Genomic DNA, 17,764 nt, shown 5'->3' with positions numbered 1-17,764 from the left:
TACCTTGAGTAACCTACACACACTTAAATAATTTGCTGTTTTTGATCTATTGTGGGCTGAGAAATTAGGTAACCAAAGTCACAGTAATTTAGAAAAATAAATGGTTCTAAATAAGGGCATGCATATCTATTTGCTATTATTTTGTGACAAAGATTTGTGGCAACTGTTTTGAATATTAGAACATGGCTCCATGTTAGTTTGGTTTATTGCACTATCTTCAACATGTAGATTAATATCTGGTACATGATCAGTGCTGCTGAACTAATTATTCAGGCCTTATTTTCTGCCTCTATTTTTAGGCATTCCAGTGATTTCAGAAGTATTTATTATTGAGATCGGAGATGTTGGTTGGGGTCAGATTGTGAAATATTTTAAATAACAGAGAAACTTGTCCTTTATTCTGGAGGAAGTAGACTAACAGTGCAGAAGCTTGGCTGAGGCAGAGATACATTTAGAATGTATTTTAATTTCAGGCATGTTTTCATTTCTAGAAGTTCAGTTTGTTTTTTTTAAAATAATCTTCCATGTCTCCTTAACATGCTCATGCTTTTTCTTCCTTCTTGACTACATGGGAATATTAATGATAGATGTTTTGATGTCCTTGTCTACTAATTCTGTCATTTGTGTCATTAATTTTTCCTCACTATGTGTCATACATTTCTGCTTTGTAATTTGTGATTGGATGCCAGACGTGGATTTTATGCTGATGATGTTAATTTTATTTTTGTTTGTTTAAATATTTTTGAGCTTTGTTCTGAGATAGTCTTGAGTTAAGTTACTTGGAACAGTTTTATGCTTGCTTTTATACTTTGTTGGGCAGTACCTGGAGCAGCCTTTAGTCTAGAATTATTCCCACTAAATTAGTTTAGCCCCACTGTTGAGACGTCTCCTTTTGAATACTCTGCCTGCTAACCCCTATATACCTAGAGATTATTGGGAATATGAACTGTTACAGTCCCTGTGAATTCTGGGAATTATCTTTTTCAGAGACTTTGAAAAGGTCTCAGATAGTTTCCTCGGCTTCATATTGTTTTGCTGACTCACAGATGCTTTTCAGTAATCGGCTGAAGACTGAGGACAACTCTCTGTAGACCCAGAGCTCTCTCTTTGTCAAGGTCTCGCCTCTGGTACTTTGCCCTGTAAAAATCAGTGTTAACTAGGCCCTTCCAGAAAAGTATTTTAAATCTGTAGGTTGTAACACTAGATTATGTTGATGAATTTTTCTTACTGTAGATATAGGAAAGTTTTAGGTTGTGATAATTTGTTATTATTCATAAAAATATGTGCATAATTTGAAGTATTTGTGACTAGAGGTGATTTGTTTCTTTCCCTCCCACCCCCAAAATTAAAAGCATAAAATGAAAACATAATCAATATCATTACAATCCATTATCTTGGCATTAACGTAGCCTCCTATTCTTTCATTCGATGCTGAGTCAGATGTATATATTTTAAAATCCCTTTGTCAGTACATTCACTATGACTATTGAAGCGGTCACCTGTCATGTGCTTCTCAGGGTCCTAGTGTCCTGTAGCGTCTTTAGAATTGGCTGAGTGGGTAGGAGAAAACTGAATACTGATTGGCGTTCCCAACAGAGTCCAAATTAACTACCTGCAACCCCTATAAAGATTAGCGCACAAGAGATTGACTTAAAGTTACTCCTTACCAAAAATAATTATTCACAGTTATCAGAAATGTAAGAAGGTGTGGAACATTAAATGCGATATCATAGTCACTTTAATCCTAAGGGAAACTTAGATAGGCATTTAAATATTGGAATGCAATTTTTGGAATACTTATCAACCTCTAGTATAATCTGCCTCTTAGTGCTAGGTCCAGGGTCTGTGAGGCAGTGGTTCTTAGCATGTCTTCTGTAACCTCTTTTAGCCCAGATTAATTGCTTTTTTTGCTATCCTACAATATTTTTGAAAAACCACTATTTTCGTCATCTTTTTAGAGTGGCAAATTAGTATTTCTGTAAGTTGATAAGCTGAAGAAATGAGGTTACCAATCAAGTGTGATGCCTTCCTAGATTTTTCCAAATTATAAGTTAAATTGTCCGTTAACATATAGAGAAAGTCAGCCATAGAAATATAAATTCAGTACTGCTTAGTTAGGGTGAGATTGTTCAAGTTTATTAGGGAATTTTTGCTTTTAAACTTTTTTAAAAAATAAGGCTATTTTTAAGAGTATATTTTAAAGGGCATTTAGAGCTGACTGATAAAGTTAGTAAGTTCTTAGGTCAAATCTAGGGCAAGAAGATGTCTAGTTACAAGTAAGGCTTTCTTTCCTCTTAACAATAGCACTGGCTGAACAGAGTTCAAATGGGAAGGAGGGCAGTAACATTTTATATATTACCGAAAACTCTACCACCAGAAATACTGAGTCACTCTAAGAGGCAACCTGTCACTCAAGCTAGTTCAAAACTTGGCTGGCAATATAACATATCAAAAAGAGAAATGTTTCAGAATTTCCGTGGAGGCATGTAAGTCTTTGTAGTCCACAGAAAAAGAGTTCTGTGATCTAAGGAGGGGTTTTCTGACCATATGGCAACAGCCTGAACTTGGCCAGTGGGAGTCTGAACCGTTGAAGTGGTGCTGCTTTTCATGTATTGAAAGACAATCAAGTTTCTGATGCTAGTGCTATTGAAAGTTGCTAAATTAGATGCCAGACATTAAAATTCTCTTTTCAGTCAGACAGTGAGGTTCTCATTTGTGGGTTTTACAGGGCGAGGGGAAGTGCCTTATGAACTATGAGTTGTGAGTGCCCAGAAAATACTAGCTCTTAGTGTGTGCCAGGGGCCAGGATTGCAAGATAAGTAAAATCAAGGATGGATAGGAAACTTCGTGCCCTCTGGTTGTTCATAGTTGGAGACCAGAAAGTAAGAAAGCAACTGCAAGCTACTCTTGATAAGTAGGAATGTATAGAGGCGAAGGTACTCTCTTTCAGCCAAGGTTAGGGGCGGGATGGGTCAGGGCTACACGTGCAGAGAAGGTGCTGCGCTCAGCAGTGTCTACAGGAAGGGAAGGCATTCCAGGCAAAGGCATGAGCCTGAGAGAACTGCGTTTGGGGACCTCAGGGTAGACTATAAATGGCAGCTCAGGAAAGCATGAAATAATGGCAAGAAATAAAGCCAAAATGGTAGCCTGGGGTTCTTCTTGAATCATCTCATTCTAAGTTATTAGGTTTGGACCATGAGCCATAGTTTTTGAGCCATTGAAAGTTTACATAATGAAGATAACTTGACAGTGGACATTTGAAGTGGGGAGACAAGGGTAAGAGCAGATGGGTGACATCTATCAGGTAAGGACGACATGACTAGATGAGCAACATTTTTGGGGGGTCTTTTGAGGTGCCTGTGGAACTTTAGATGAAGATGCTTAGCCTTTCTGAGTCCGTTTCCTCTTCTGTGAAAGAAGGAATTTAAATACCTACATGTACGATGGTCTTAATAATAATAATAATAATGCACTTGGAACCTAGTACAGAGGATTGCTTTTAAGGAGCAGTTGATAGAGAAAGAATTTCTGAAAGAGACTGAGTAGCATCGCTGGAGTCTGGCCGATAATGATCAGCAGCAACACAAATCTAAAAACATAGTCAAAGGAGACCAAAAGTGTTAGGTGAATTTTGAGTCGAGATTAGTGGTAATTTTAGCCAGAATACAGTGGAGGTTTGGGGCCAGAAGCCAGATTACAGTGGATTAGGGAGTGAACATGCAGTGAAAAAGTGTTAACTATTCTTTACAAAAGCTTACCTTGGAAAAGGTTCTGCGTGGCTGTTTCTTTTTTTTTTAAACCTATGTCATTTATCATGAAGCTTCACATTCAGGATAGTGCTTTTAGTTATCACTTGTTTTAAATATGTATACTATTTTGAAAGTTTATCAAGTTTATCTCCATGCCTTTCTAAGGTTCTTCAGGCGAGGTCTGAAGGCAACTTAATATCTTAGCAGTATTTTTTATTCTATGTTGTTAATATTTTGATCAAAGATATGTCTAACATAGCTTTTCTTTAAAAGGAAACCCAGCTTATTAATGTTAAGAGTTGGAATACAGATGCAAAATTTATACCAGAGATGGTGTTTATATTTTATTAGAGAGTTTTCACACATTCACAAAATTAAAAGTCCTCATCACCTAGCTTCGAGTTAAGATTTTTGGCAATCTTGTTTCATCTGTTTCTTTCCCATCCACTCTCCTTTTTTCCCCTGAACTGTTTAAATTACAGATCTCTTGTTATCCTGGCTGTAACTACTTTAATGTACACATCGAATTTGTTTTAAAGAAAACAATATAACCACTGTAGTATTATCACACTTGACAAAATTAACAGTACTTGAGAAGAAAAATTCACCAGATTCCCAAAAGAGTACATGATCTGGAAAAGGTGACAAATCACTGCAAGTCTTGCCACTTAATGTTGTACGCTTTGGGGCATTGGCCTCTCACTTCCTTGTAAACTAATTACCCAACAACCAGCTCTGACTTCCTCTCCCGTCCAACTCCTTAGGTGTAATAGTCATTTACAGGTTAAGAGTCCTTGGAATTAAAGCTGTTCCTGCCTAACCAAAAAAGATGCCTAATTTTTTTTATCAGTATAAATTTTTACTGTGTCTTATTCATCACTGCCCATTTTGCCCTCATGTCTTGAGTTCTCTTCTTTCACTTACTGTTTCTTTGTAAAAAATAAAACGAGAGAATCCTTTTTTTTTTGCTTATGGAAATGTCAAGTAGTCAGAGGGGGCTTCTTTGTAATCAGTGGATAGCAGAGATGAAAACTCTCTTGTAATAGTTGAGAAATTGTTTTCTGCTACAGCCTAGAGATATGATTTTTAGGTCAGTTTACCATTTCTTCTGTTAACGGATTTCTCAAAGAAATATTTTCCTAAATCAAACACTATGCTAAACACAGGACTTCATAAACATTTTTTTCCCCACCTATCAATAAGATTCTGTCTTCTTTTTCAAAACTTTTTCTTAATATGCTTCAGTGGGAGGGTTGATTTCATCATAAGGAAGAGGATTACAGAGAGGGGCATGAAACTTCGTATTTTTATTTTGAAATAGTTACAGAATCACAGTAACTTGCATATATAGGGCACAGAAAGTCTACCTACTCTCTATCCATTTTCCCCCAGTGATTGCATCTTACCTAATATAGTACATTGTCAAAACCAGTAATTGGACTTCGGTACAATGTATGTGTGTAGTTCTGACCCTATCACGTGTAGATTTGTGTAACCATCACCACAATAAAGATACAGAACTATTCCATCACTACAAATATCCCCCTGACACTACGCCACTGTGGTCATACTAGTCTCCCTCCACCATCCCTAACCCATGGGAACCACTAATTTGTTCTCAATTTCTATAATATAATTTTGTTATTTTACAAAGGTAATGTAAATGGACTCGAAGTGCATCATGTTTTAATATAGGCCTTTTTTCACTCAGCATTAATGCCCCTGAAATCCATCTAAGTTGTTGTGTCTACCAGTAGTTTTTATGTTTTTAAAGTAAAAATAACTCACTATACCGATAAGACTCACTTATCGGTCTATCACTATACTGATATACATACATATATATGTATGTTTGAATTAAACATACAAAGCTTATAGACATTAAGTTTACAAAGCTTATAAGTAGTGTAAGACTTAGTGACTAGTGTTCATTGGTTATCCTGTTTTGTAAAGGGCTTTTCATTTAAATAGGCAAAATTTGGGTGAGCTGTTCTGTTTTGCTTTCTTTGACAAAATTTCAGGTTTACACAAAGTTACAAGAATAGTACAGAGAACTCTTGTATCTCCATTTACTAACTTTTAGCCTTTTGCCACATTATCATCATTCATTCCCTCCATCTGTCTGTCAGCCTGTGTATACACGTACACATATATAGATACATAAAATTTATTTTTTCAGAGCTATTTAGGTTTCAGTTGAATAATGACCCTTTCCCTTAAATATATCAGTATGTAATTCCACAGAACAAGGATATTGTGTTACACAACCACAGCACAGTTGGCAAATTCAGGAAATTTAATATTGATGGAATATTTTTGTCTGATACAGTTTATGTTCCTATTTTATCAATTATTTTCTTTTTCCATATTTCCCCCATTCCTATACAGAATCCAGTTCAGCGATGAATATTAGTTGTCTTTTCTCTTTAATTTTCTCTAATCTGGAGTAGTTCTTCAGCCTTTGTCTTTCTTTTATGACATTACCATTTTTGGAGAATTTGGCCAGGTATTTTACAGACTGTTCCTCATGATGGTTCTCTACGATTAGCTTCAGGTTATACATCCTGGCTGGAATTCCACTGGAATGATATTGTGTCCTTCTTGGGGAGTTACTAATAGATCTGAAATCTCAGAATGTCTTATCAACAGCTCATTAGTGATCTTAATTTTAATCACCAGGTGAAGATGTTTTTCAGTATTTCCATTATATGGTTAGTGTTTTGACCACTACAAGTAATAAGCAGTCAGTATGCAGACACTTTGAGACCATGCAAATATTCTGTTCCATCGTCAAACTTGGACCCCAAGATTTAGGGATGATTCTTAATGATTCTTGCCCAAACTAACCTTTATTTTGAGGGTTCAAAGTAGGTGAGAATCAACCTTTCTAAATTACCTTCTCCTGAAAATTCAACTTGATTTTGGAAACATTTATTTTAAGATTTTGAACTGGATGCATTGCATATAATTGCTAGTATGTTTTAACTTAAAATGTTTTTTAAACCTCTGGGTTTATTTTTAATCTTTTGCTGCCCTCTGCAGGTGTGTGGATATAAATCTTTGGAGCAAGGTAAGTACTCCTTATATTGCAAAATCATAAGGTGATGTATAAAAAGCTATTAAAAGCAAAAGTTATAATAGCTGTACACATTTATGATGTATTATAAGTTAATGAATTTAGAATCTTGAAATTGGTAGTTTTAAAACTGCCTTCCTGGTGCATGAAATTTATTACTGAATCAATCCTTGGCCTAGTCCTAAATTCTTCATAGGTTTTTAACTTTTCCAAAAGACAACTATTAAACATGATTTAAAAAATATATACATGTATATATGTTTGTGTAAGTGTATCTATATATGAATGCTATACAGACTAATTTTAAACTATTATTTCAAAGAAGTTAACTGCTTTTAAGCAGGAAGTACGATTATGTTGAATTACAAGAAATGTTTGTAGCTTAATAAAATCACATTATTGATTAGAATTCTCATTTTAAATATTTTTAAAGATCTAAATTTCATTCAGTGTTTTTTTTAGTATTACACTGCCACTCAAACTGTAGTCAGTCACAATATATGGTTGAGATAGTTATATTTGGAAGTACTTTTTCAACTAGAAGATTTTTCATTGGTATATTCATTAAATGTGTCTTTGTTAAAAATTTGGTATTAAATTTGGCTGCCTTATATTTAATGTACGGCTATAATTTCTGATAGAATTTATTTTCTGTCTTCCACACGTCTTTGTTGGCTAAAAAGCAGTTTGTAGGTGAGGGTTGTTCTGCTTTGTTTTTGAACAGTTTCTACCCTAATTATCCTTTGAATCACTATTAACCGCAGCATGATTTTCATGGTGGAGTGAAGTGGGATATAGTTAAGTTTGCCTGATTTTCTGTATTAGCAAATAAATAGTAGTAAAAGTAACTGTAGTTTGAGTTGTTAACACTTATAATATGTACCAAGTGCTATTTTAAGAGCAAGTAAATTCTGTTGTAGGCTACACATAAGGTAGTTCATAATTCCTAAATCAGATCGCTTTGGAAAACAACTACTATGTTTCTATTCTTATTTTCTGCCCAAGGATATACCGGGAGTGCCAAAAATATATATACACATGACTTGTATTCATCTTTTGTTATCAGTATGTATTGATTATTACAATTTTAGTACAGTTTTTTTCCTTTCTTAAAACGTGTGTACATTTTTTTGGCACCCTCTGTATACAGTCAAACACTGTGTTCAGAAGTTACAAATCAACACTACAGATTTTGTAATCGTTTTCATCATGAAACACATATTTAGACTTTTAAATTAAAATTTTGCGGCAGAGTTAATGTTGAAGAATAAGTGTTGTGTATTCAATTGATAAGAATCCATAAGAACAAAATATTAGAACTTTTGACCACTTTTGTTTTGATGCCATTAAAATGACTGGAAAAAGATTAATGAAAAACTGAAGGGAAAAAAAGTTATTTAGTGGTCCAGGATAGTTTACTTAATTATTTCTGTAATACTTAATTTAAAAGGGAGAAACTGGTCCAATTTCAACATGACCAAAAGCAGTATGAGAAATAATATTGATAATTCCTATAAACTATTTCCTATTTATAACAATTCATTTAAAACAATATATCAACAAATCAGTTTAGAGGTTTTCTTAGTGACATTTCATAAAATATTGCAGTTTTCCTTCATGGGTTTGTTCTGTTTTTGTTTTTCAAAGACAAGCCTATTATATAAAAACGAAACAATCTCCTTGGCAGGTGGGGGTGGTGTTGAATTACTGTGATAAAGAATAATACCTTACTGGGGAGAGGCTTTATTATTTCAAGAATTCAATTTCAGATTGTATTTGTTCTTGTTTGCTTCTCTTGCTGCAATGCACGAATTTTCTGTCTTACCAGATAACAGAACTGTTATACAAGGATGGACGTTATTGCCAGGAGCCTCCAGGACCAACGGGTAGCGTTTCAATTTCGATGATTGTAACTTATCCACAAATCCATTCTTCTGTGTAATGATGGGCTAGAAGGATTACAGCAGTAAACATTTTCTTTTTGAAAGTGAAATTTGAAAACATTTGGTTATAAATCCTTATATTGAAAACCACAACATTTTAAGGTCTATGAAGTGTTTAGTTTTATCATAATTATTTTTTTAAACAGGATTGGAAGGCTTTTTCTTTTTCAGATATTGAGGAAATGCTTCTTATAGCACCTATGGAAGTAGGCTTAAAAATCAGTAATCCTTAGTGTTTATGTGATTTTAATGTTTTGCAGGTATAGTTAATTTTAAACATATAAAGTAGTAAAGAGGTCTTAATAGATTTTTCCCCCACTTAAATATAATTTATTACACTATTTGACAAAAATGACTTTCATATAATGAGGCTTAGAATATATGATTTTCTGAGGAAGGTACCCTTCTTGAAAGTTCAAATTTTTTATCCTAGGTATTAACACATGGCCCTATACATTTTATGCTTGAATGCATAGGAAAATTACTGTTGTTACAAAACATTTTTGTTAATCTTGGTTTTTCATTGGTTAATAGGCAGCTCTCCACAGGATTACTGTATCTGCTTATTAAAATTATTTAACTTTCTATACTCAACGTTTAATAATGCTTTCTAATTTTGCATGTTTTGCTAAGTATTGCCCACAAAAAAAAATTAGTGTAGAAATGTGTGCAAGGCATTTATTCTCACTACTGTGATTTGGACAGGAGAGGGGTAAGGCCTTGGGCAGGACCACTTCTGTCACAGAGTGGTGGAAAAAAATAGATTGAAGTAAGATTCAGTACTGAAAAGCTGTCACTCGGTCTGAAAATAATTAATATTCCTTTCACTCACCAGTTAGATATGTGCTCCCAAACCACATAATCTCTATGCCTCAGTGATCATTGTTGCCATTTCAGAGCCTCTCATCAGGGTGACATCTCACACCAAAATGATTTCTTATAAATTAATCTTGATAACATGACAGTCTCAGTAATTTTAGTGGAATGCTTTCTCTTGTTTTTTTTTTTCCCACAGAAGCTGTTGGCTATTTTCTTTATAACTTGATTGACAGCATGAGTGACTCAGAGGTACAGGCCAAGGAGGAGCATTTGAGACAATACTTCCATCAGCTGAAGGAGATGGTACCGTTTCATTTTTTGCTATATAATGCCTGTCCTGCCTGACATGTATCTATTAGATGTGAAATTGCTGCTTTTAAGTACAACCAGACCACTTCTCAATGACATACACGAGTTGGAGACTTAAATTATGTCTGAGATAATTTCTGTTAGACAAATTTCAGTTGTCTAAAACTCAGGATTTTATTTTCCTCCCTTCCCTTTGCAGAATGTAAAAATTCCTGAAAATATCTACAGAGGCATTCGTAATCTACTGGATAGCTACCACGTTCCTGAGTTGATTAAGGTGTGTGAGAAATAGTAATCAACTTTTTAAAATGCTTGATTTATATATGAAAGCATGTTAAAATTTTACTTAACTGTGATGCGTAGGCCAAAAAAAGTTTATTTAAATAAACAGCAATTAAAACAAAGCTTTTTCGTTGATTGTTGGTAAATACTGTTTGTATATTGAAGAATGCATTTAAAACATTTATTACAGTGGTTAATAAAGTATGAACAGAGTTTCTGGAAAATTTTGGAAGGATAGAAAAATAGCAGTAAAATGAGGCAAGACTTTCAAAATTTGCTTTTGACTTTTGCTAATATATTTTTCCATGTTTTTCCTAATTCTAATTTAAATCCCAATTTTAGGATGTTAATATGTTGGTTGAAAGAGAGAAGACAGACTCTCGAAAAGTAAGTAGATTTTTATGTAGATTCTACATGCTATAATAACTAAATTTAATGAGAATTCTACTTTGTGTCTTTATAAAATCAGTGGTTCGTAACATTTTGCCATCAGTATACCTCTAAGAAGCTGGTAAAAGCTATTCCCCATCTCAGAAAAATCAACATATCTTAGAAATTTGCAGATTCTCACGAGTTTCATAAACCCCTAGAGTCCATCCAAAGATCACCAGATTAATATCCATGATAGCATTTATGACATTTAAGAAAGATCAGTTTAAAGGGAAGAGTGATAATGGGTACATTATCTTTTTGTAGTTAATTTCTTTTTTCTTTTCATTTCTGTAAACTATGCAGCTTACATCATCTGATTTGGAATCTACACTTGAAAAACTAAAAGCTGAAAATCAACCTATAAGAGATGTCCTAAAGCAACTCATAGTAACGCTTTGTTCAGAAGAGGTAACATTTATTTAAATATTTCGAATATGTTGTTATGGTAAAAAAATTCTTTATAAATATAAGCAAAGCCAAATACAATATTTATGATTTTCACAATTGATTATTATACGTCATGCCTGTGAAGAATGCAATTAAATGAAAGGTTAACTAATTTCAGCTACACCTTGAATGGCATGTTTTCGGGTAGCTGTAGTTTGTTTACAATAATCTGCAAAGTGAATGATAGTAACAGCTGTGATAGGTTTATCATACATGCCAAATGTCCTTTCAAGCCATGGCTCCGGTCTCTTATATCTAGATTGTCAAGCAACTGATACATGCAGTAGTCATTTGCAAGTCAAATATTACTAGGTTGTTAATGCAGGGATTGAAATTCCATTTTCCTGCTGGAAAAAAGCTCTTTCTGAGATAAAGGGTCTCTTGCCTTTTTTCAGCAGGCGTCCAGCTGTACTTTGTGTTTATTTTAGTGTGTGTCTGCAATTTGTGGCATATCACTAGACTTTTTCAGTTTCTAGTTCAATATGATTTAGTCTTACGCCTGTGATTTTAGGGAAGAAAATATAACTGACTTTAAGATTATAACATGGTACTGCTAAATTCTAAAATATTTCTTCACATTACTTGGATATTAAACTAGACTCTGAGATACTTTGCAATGATATATATTTGTGTGTATGGAAATTGGACTGTGAGTAGAGGCTGACCTGGTACATATTTAACCTGGAAGTCTTTTTTTACAATACGGTACCAAAGCTAAAATATCAAATTTGGCATACTCGCCTGTTTTGCATTACAGATAACAAATCTTTTAAACCCTACATATGTTATCTTACCTGCTTTTTGAAAGGTGAATAAAAATATCAAGGAGCAAGGTGAAATGAATAACGTGAATCCCTTTATTTCTGAAGTACTCTTAACTTTTTCTATACTTCGAACATTAAAACTAGAAATTTTATAGTTTCCTATATTTACTTCTTTCCTTTTCACTTCTGTCCTTTATTTTAGAACATGCAAAAAGCTCTTGAATTGAAAGCAAAATATGAATCGGACATGACTGTTGGTGGCTATGCAGCTTTAATAAATTTGTGCTGTCGACATGATAATGCAGAAGATGCATTGAACCTGAAACAAGAATTGTGAGTACCTTGGCACTGAAACAAATCACCGACATTAATGCTGATATACCGTCCTTGATGGATCATGATTGAACATTACTCTCTTATATAATGTAATTTTAAAAAATTCTTTTTTGTCAATGTTTTTGAAATTCCATAATATGGGACTCTGATTAATTATGCTTGCTTTCAGCAGAGTCTTTCAGTATAAGACATTCTATTCCTTAAAGCAAAGGGTGTTTTTCCCATTGATTATGCAACTGCGTATCACAGCAGGGGTGATGGTAAATAACTAAGGCTTGTTAAACAGTCTTTTTTCTATACTGTCGTGTACAAAATTCTCTGCATTTCTCAGGTATCTTTGTTTTTCCAATTCTGATAAATTTATCAAATAAAAATACGTCTCTGGGTATTTCAGTGTTCATGACAAAGTTAGAATCACCCAAAGTGCCATGAAAAGAGAGTTCCTTCATGCGTATCATGTGCAGATGGAGTGATGCAGTTTGTATATAGTATTAGAGTTTTACTTCTTTTGTCATTTTGCATATAATTACATGTGAATTTGTATGTGGCTTCAAAATAAACTTTAACTAAAATGTAGAAGCCATTGTTAATAATTCAGATCATCTGATGAGTTTTTGAAAAGTGATAAAATGGATACTGCATTTCTTTTGTCAGCTAATGGACTGTTAACATAATTAATATAAATGTGGCTTTAATTTTTAGTGACCGTTTAGATTCATCTGCTGTCCTTGACACCAACAAATATGTAGGCCTTGTAAAAGTATTGGGAAAACATGGCAAGCTCCAAGGTAAGCCTGGGTATATAAAGGAACTATGTGATGCAAGTATCTTGCTACTGGAATAACATGTGAATTGATATTAATGGTATATCATGTCCTGCAAAGTGCTTGAACACTTTGCATACAAATTTGCATGTGAATCCAACCAAAGCTGCATGGACAGTGTAGGCCATTAGTTTTAATGGATTGGCAAGCTTGTCATTTACATTTGCACAGCTCAGTGCTTTTTGCATTTCTGCAGCTAGTTTTTATTAGCATTGCTGTTTGGATTGAGTTTGAAGATCATGACTTATGGCACAATTTGCTTATATGCCTGCACTAATGGCTTTGTTTCTGCTTAAGAACGTCTGAAGGCTGAACATAAAACCTATACATGTAACCTTTATTTAAGAATGTGAGTTTTGCAGTAGTCTTTGTCTTAACTTTTAATAACATTAACAAAATGTATACTTTAATAAGTTTTATTTAGGAGTTTGCAGGGAAAGCCTAGATGATTATATAGCTGATGTGCATATTCTAATTTTTCTCATTATTGAGATGATGCTGAGCCTTACATAATTAATTACACTTGATAATATATTCTTACTGTTTACTTATTTCTTAACTTTCTCATTTGGGTTTTATTTTGAAATTTCCTTTTTAGCCTTCTCTCTTCCTTTTATTCCTAGAGAAGATTTAAAAAATATATTTTATAGTGAAAAATGTATGGATAGAGTATTCGATTTTTAACATTGAATTTTTTCCTATGAAGTATACCTAACGCAGAAAACTCTTTATAAGGATTATCCTGCTTTTTTAAAATCACTTTTTGTAAAGCGGTCAAAACATTTTGCCTGTGCAATAATTAAGAACAACATTATAAAAATGCACTTATTTCATATCCTAAAATGTTTGTTTCTGCCTTCCTAATGAAGCTTAATGAATCTAATGTATTAACATGCAGTCTTTTGGAAAGCTTTCATTGGCTCTGCTTGGCTAATTAGTATCGACATAGCAAACAGGCCCTATCGGTATCAGACCATTAGTCTGGCTGTATATACAGTGTAAACACATCTTTATTATCTGGCTTCCTGACAAGCCATCTGCTGAAGAAACAATGGTGTGATTTAGCAGATGTTAGCTCTGAACGATAAAAGCATCCATTTAGGAGGATCTTACAGCTATAGGGCAGACCGTACAGGGTTATGTGGTGCAGAGTGGGCACACAGTCCCTATCTATAATTTGTAGTCAAAGTTGCAGGGAAATGATAAAACCATGCTATTGTGGATTTATAATTGTAGTCTCGTTTAGACATGCAAGTAGTAATTAACTTGAAATCGGCATTATACACTAGAATTTACATTCCTGCTGGGCTTGAAATGCTGTTTTAATAGCAGTTTGTTTTCCCTACATGAAATTACCTAAGGGTCTTTTGTGTTCCTTCATTGTAGATGCTATTAACATTCTAAAGGAAATGAAAGAGAAGGATGTCCTTATCAAAGATACAACAGTCTTGTCCTTTTTTCACATCCTAAATGGCGCAGCTTTAAGAGGTGAAACTGAAACAGTAAAACAGTTGCATGAAGCCATCGTGACTCTAGGGTTAACGAAACCATCCACCACCATAAGTTCCCCATTGGTCACTCTATATCTGGAAAAGTAAGTTAATTGAATTTCAAATTTTAAATGTTGGCATTAAAAGAATGAGTCTAATCATTTGGAGATAATATTTTGTAAATACTCTGTGGTGCTGTGAAAGCCTTGAAGGTTGCTAAGAGAAAGAGGGCTTACATGGACCAGGTGACCTTTCAAATCCTCGGCAGCCCTGTGATTGTGTGGGTTACTTCTCAATGGGATGGCCTATGATGATTGTTTTATGGGGCATGTGATACTACATGACATCGAATCTAGTTTTTCCTGGTTTTGAGCTTTATAAGTGCTAATTCTTAATAAGTATAACAAAGGGCTTTTGATTATGTATCATGACTGTTACTCAGGTAACAATGTAGCAGCATCTCTTTAGTGCTCCTTTTCTCCATATGGTATTTTATTTTACTTGCATGTACCAATACAGTTTTTCTAGCTTTGATACATATTGTAGAAGATGTCTCTGTGCCTTGTGGGAAGAAAATGAATTTTGTTGGTGGAGATTTACTCAGTTTGAAAATTTTTCCATTTGAAATGCTTATGTTGCTGCTCAGTTTAAGGTATAATTTGCAATGCAAATCATAAAATCAACCTACTCTCTTGTGATAAGTGAAACATTTTAGTAAGATGATTAACCACCCTTTATTATCTCCTTTTCTTTTGTGTTTGTTTTTCTTTTTAATTTCCTAGATCTTTCCTCCTTGTCATCTTTTCCATGACTCAATGCCGTTTTTAATCTGCTTATTTCGTGATTAGGGTTTTATGATTTTAGTATGGATGTTGTCCTATCAATTCCAGGAGGAAAATAAAAGATATATCTTAACAGTTTGCGTATTTTCCCCAAATTTCTGGGAGTTTTCCTTTACATATTAGGTGGGATAATTAATTGACTATAATGAATGGTTTAGTATTGAATTTAAAATGTAGAATGAAAAACATCTCTTTTAACTAGCTCTATGTTAGGAAAAGTGTGTATACATACATACACATACATGTTTTATGAAATAATCCTTTTGCCATCCAATCAAAAACCAGTTTATCAAGTTAGATGATTGGCCAAATCTTAACTTCTACAGTCTCAGCATTACATCCTTTTAGAGAGCTAGTGATTCAAACAATTACTATGTTATAGAGTTCTCATGTTCACAGCCAACTTTATATAAAAATCCTATAATTAATATGCTTCCTACTAGAATTTTTTTGATTGTTTAAAAGACCCATCTCTGCAGATTGCATGTGGAGCTCTGCATAGGGATTTGAAAGAATGGGCTCAGTGCCCAGAAGAATTAGGCCCTCCTCCACTATTAGGCAAAAATAAAATAATTAACAATGAAAATGAGGCCCTGGTAGAAAAATATCTTACAAATAGAAATACTTTGAAGACAGAGGAGACACAAAAGTTTTCCAAAAGAGGTCTGCAGATGGGGCTCATGAATCGAGGAGAGCTTCCCCAAGGGAACAAGGAACTAGCCTGGGCTTCACGTGTTAACCTGGGCATGCTCTGTGCTTTTGATTGTACAGGACAGTCAGATTTCTATGTTTCAGTAAAATCTGACTGTCCCTGTTAATTGTGCGAGAGAAATCTAAATTAGCATCTTTTCTTTTATGATTTCTTACTATTTTGAGGTACAGAAATTATTACCTTTTATTTGCCTAGGTCTTTTTTTTTTTTTTTTTTTTTTTTGCTATCTTTGTTTTGCAGAGGCAGGCTCCCATCACAGGACCTTTCCGTTTCATCTATCATAATAGAAAGCTCTTGTTGACTGTTTTAGAGTCATGACAATAATAAAAAGGAGACAAAGGAAATTTCATGTTTATAAAATTGCAGAAAACAGTAGGAGCACTCCTAGTCTGGGATAAGTCATAGGCAAAAATTGACTTTGAAATCTTTTTCCAGTTGTGTTTTCCCCAACTGATGGAAGATAGCTAATTAATTCAGAATCATGACAAGTGCACTACTGGGATTATCTACACTAGCCTGCCAAAAAGTCCACATGTATTTGATGTGATTAAATATGTTTAATCTTCAGTAATATCATGTCATTGACGTCAGCAGGTATGAGCTCATCTGGGGAATGAGCCTTATTTACTCAAACTTGAGATAAAATTATGAAAAACATTTCAGAACATCATACCAAATCTTCATCCTTTCATTCAAAGGCAAGCATCTTATTTGGAATATCATTGCAAATAGACTATCACTTCCATATTGTAATTCTGGACCAAATTCATGAGGTTGAGTTCCTTAGGAAGATGATCTGTAAGATTCAGTAGATTTTGATTTTGAGCTGACTTTTCCAGTATTTGGATAATGTATAAGAAGCTTTATGGGTATAAAGAATAATACAATTTGTTTTTATTCATTTGCCAAAATAAGAACGGGTTTGCCAAATTATAAACAAGTTGGTAAACTAATGTACTTCTGTCTTATTAAAATGATAATACTTGCATTGAACAGAAAAATATGCAGTTAAACAAAATCTTCTTGTGTTCCATTTGCATTAGGATTGTTCTTTAAACCACGTGTGTACATGTAGTCCAAATGAATGTTATTTTAAACATTTTCTTTTGTAGCTACTTAATTTTTTTTTTAATTGAAATCATGCCTGATTCTGGAAGATGACCTGGATTCTTCATATTAAGGAAGAATGCTTTATAAGAGATTAAAAGAACTTTTGATTGGTCTTTATGCTATGGTAAAGGAAATTAAATTAATAAAATCTGGGCCATTTGGTTTAAAGGCATAAGAATTTGTATGATGCAGTTTCAGATTTACTTGTGTTCTAGCTGATCTATTTTGGTTTCATCGCATATGAAAAATATCTCAAGCTGTTTAACTGGATTATTTAGTACAACTGATCAAAGCAGCTTTAATTTTTGCTTTCCATTAAGGATTTTTCTGTGCTGACTTGTGCTCTAATCTGTATATGCCCACATGCATTTCATTTAAATGAATCATGGACTTTTCTGTACATAATCCTCTGAGAACTCTTGCTAAGTCAATCTTGAGTTCTTCATAAAGGTCACGATTTCTGTAAGATGAACCTATAACAATGCAAGTTTTAAAACTCACTGTAACACGTTACTATGGTACATAAATGGGAAATATACTTTATTAAATGCTGGTTGTTCTGTCATATACACTCCCCTTCAATTTTAGCATCTTCATTTGTACTGGATACTTTTATTATTTATGGGAAT

The 17,764-nt window shown here is 33.8% G+C and overlaps 1 protein-coding gene across 1 annotated transcript in view; it reads left to right on the top strand.

Moving 5' to 3' along the window:
- Positions 1 to 17,764, top strand: part of LRPPRC (leucine rich pentatricopeptide repeat containing) — a 95,446-nt gene that overhangs the window by 30,206 nt on the left and 47,476 nt on the right. Inside the window, exons 15-23 of the mRNA XM_019748633.2 lie at positions 6,792 to 6,819; positions 8,654 to 8,711; positions 9,784 to 9,890; positions 10,096 to 10,173; positions 10,521 to 10,565; positions 10,914 to 11,018; positions 12,024 to 12,154; positions 12,860 to 12,945; positions 14,368 to 14,575. Of these exons, the coding sequence (XP_019604192.2) occupies positions 6,792 to 6,819; positions 8,654 to 8,711; positions 9,784 to 9,890; positions 10,096 to 10,173; positions 10,521 to 10,565; positions 10,914 to 11,018; positions 12,024 to 12,154; positions 12,860 to 12,945; positions 14,368 to 14,575 (846 nt within the window). The remainder of the gene's footprint in view (positions 1 to 6,791; positions 6,820 to 8,653; positions 8,712 to 9,783; positions 9,891 to 10,095; positions 10,174 to 10,520; positions 10,566 to 10,913; positions 11,019 to 12,023; positions 12,155 to 12,859; positions 12,946 to 14,367; positions 14,576 to 17,764) is intronic.

The sequence above is a fragment of the Rhinolophus sinicus genome, linkage group LG05, assembly GCF_036562045.2.
Source record: "Rhinolophus sinicus isolate RSC01 linkage group LG05, ASM3656204v1, whole genome shotgun sequence".
NCBI lineage: Eukaryota > Metazoa > Chordata > Mammalia > Chiroptera > Rhinolophidae > Rhinolophus > Rhinolophus sinicus.
Note: the sequence above shows the minus strand (reverse complement) of the source record. Positions and strands in the feature narration are given on the sequence as shown.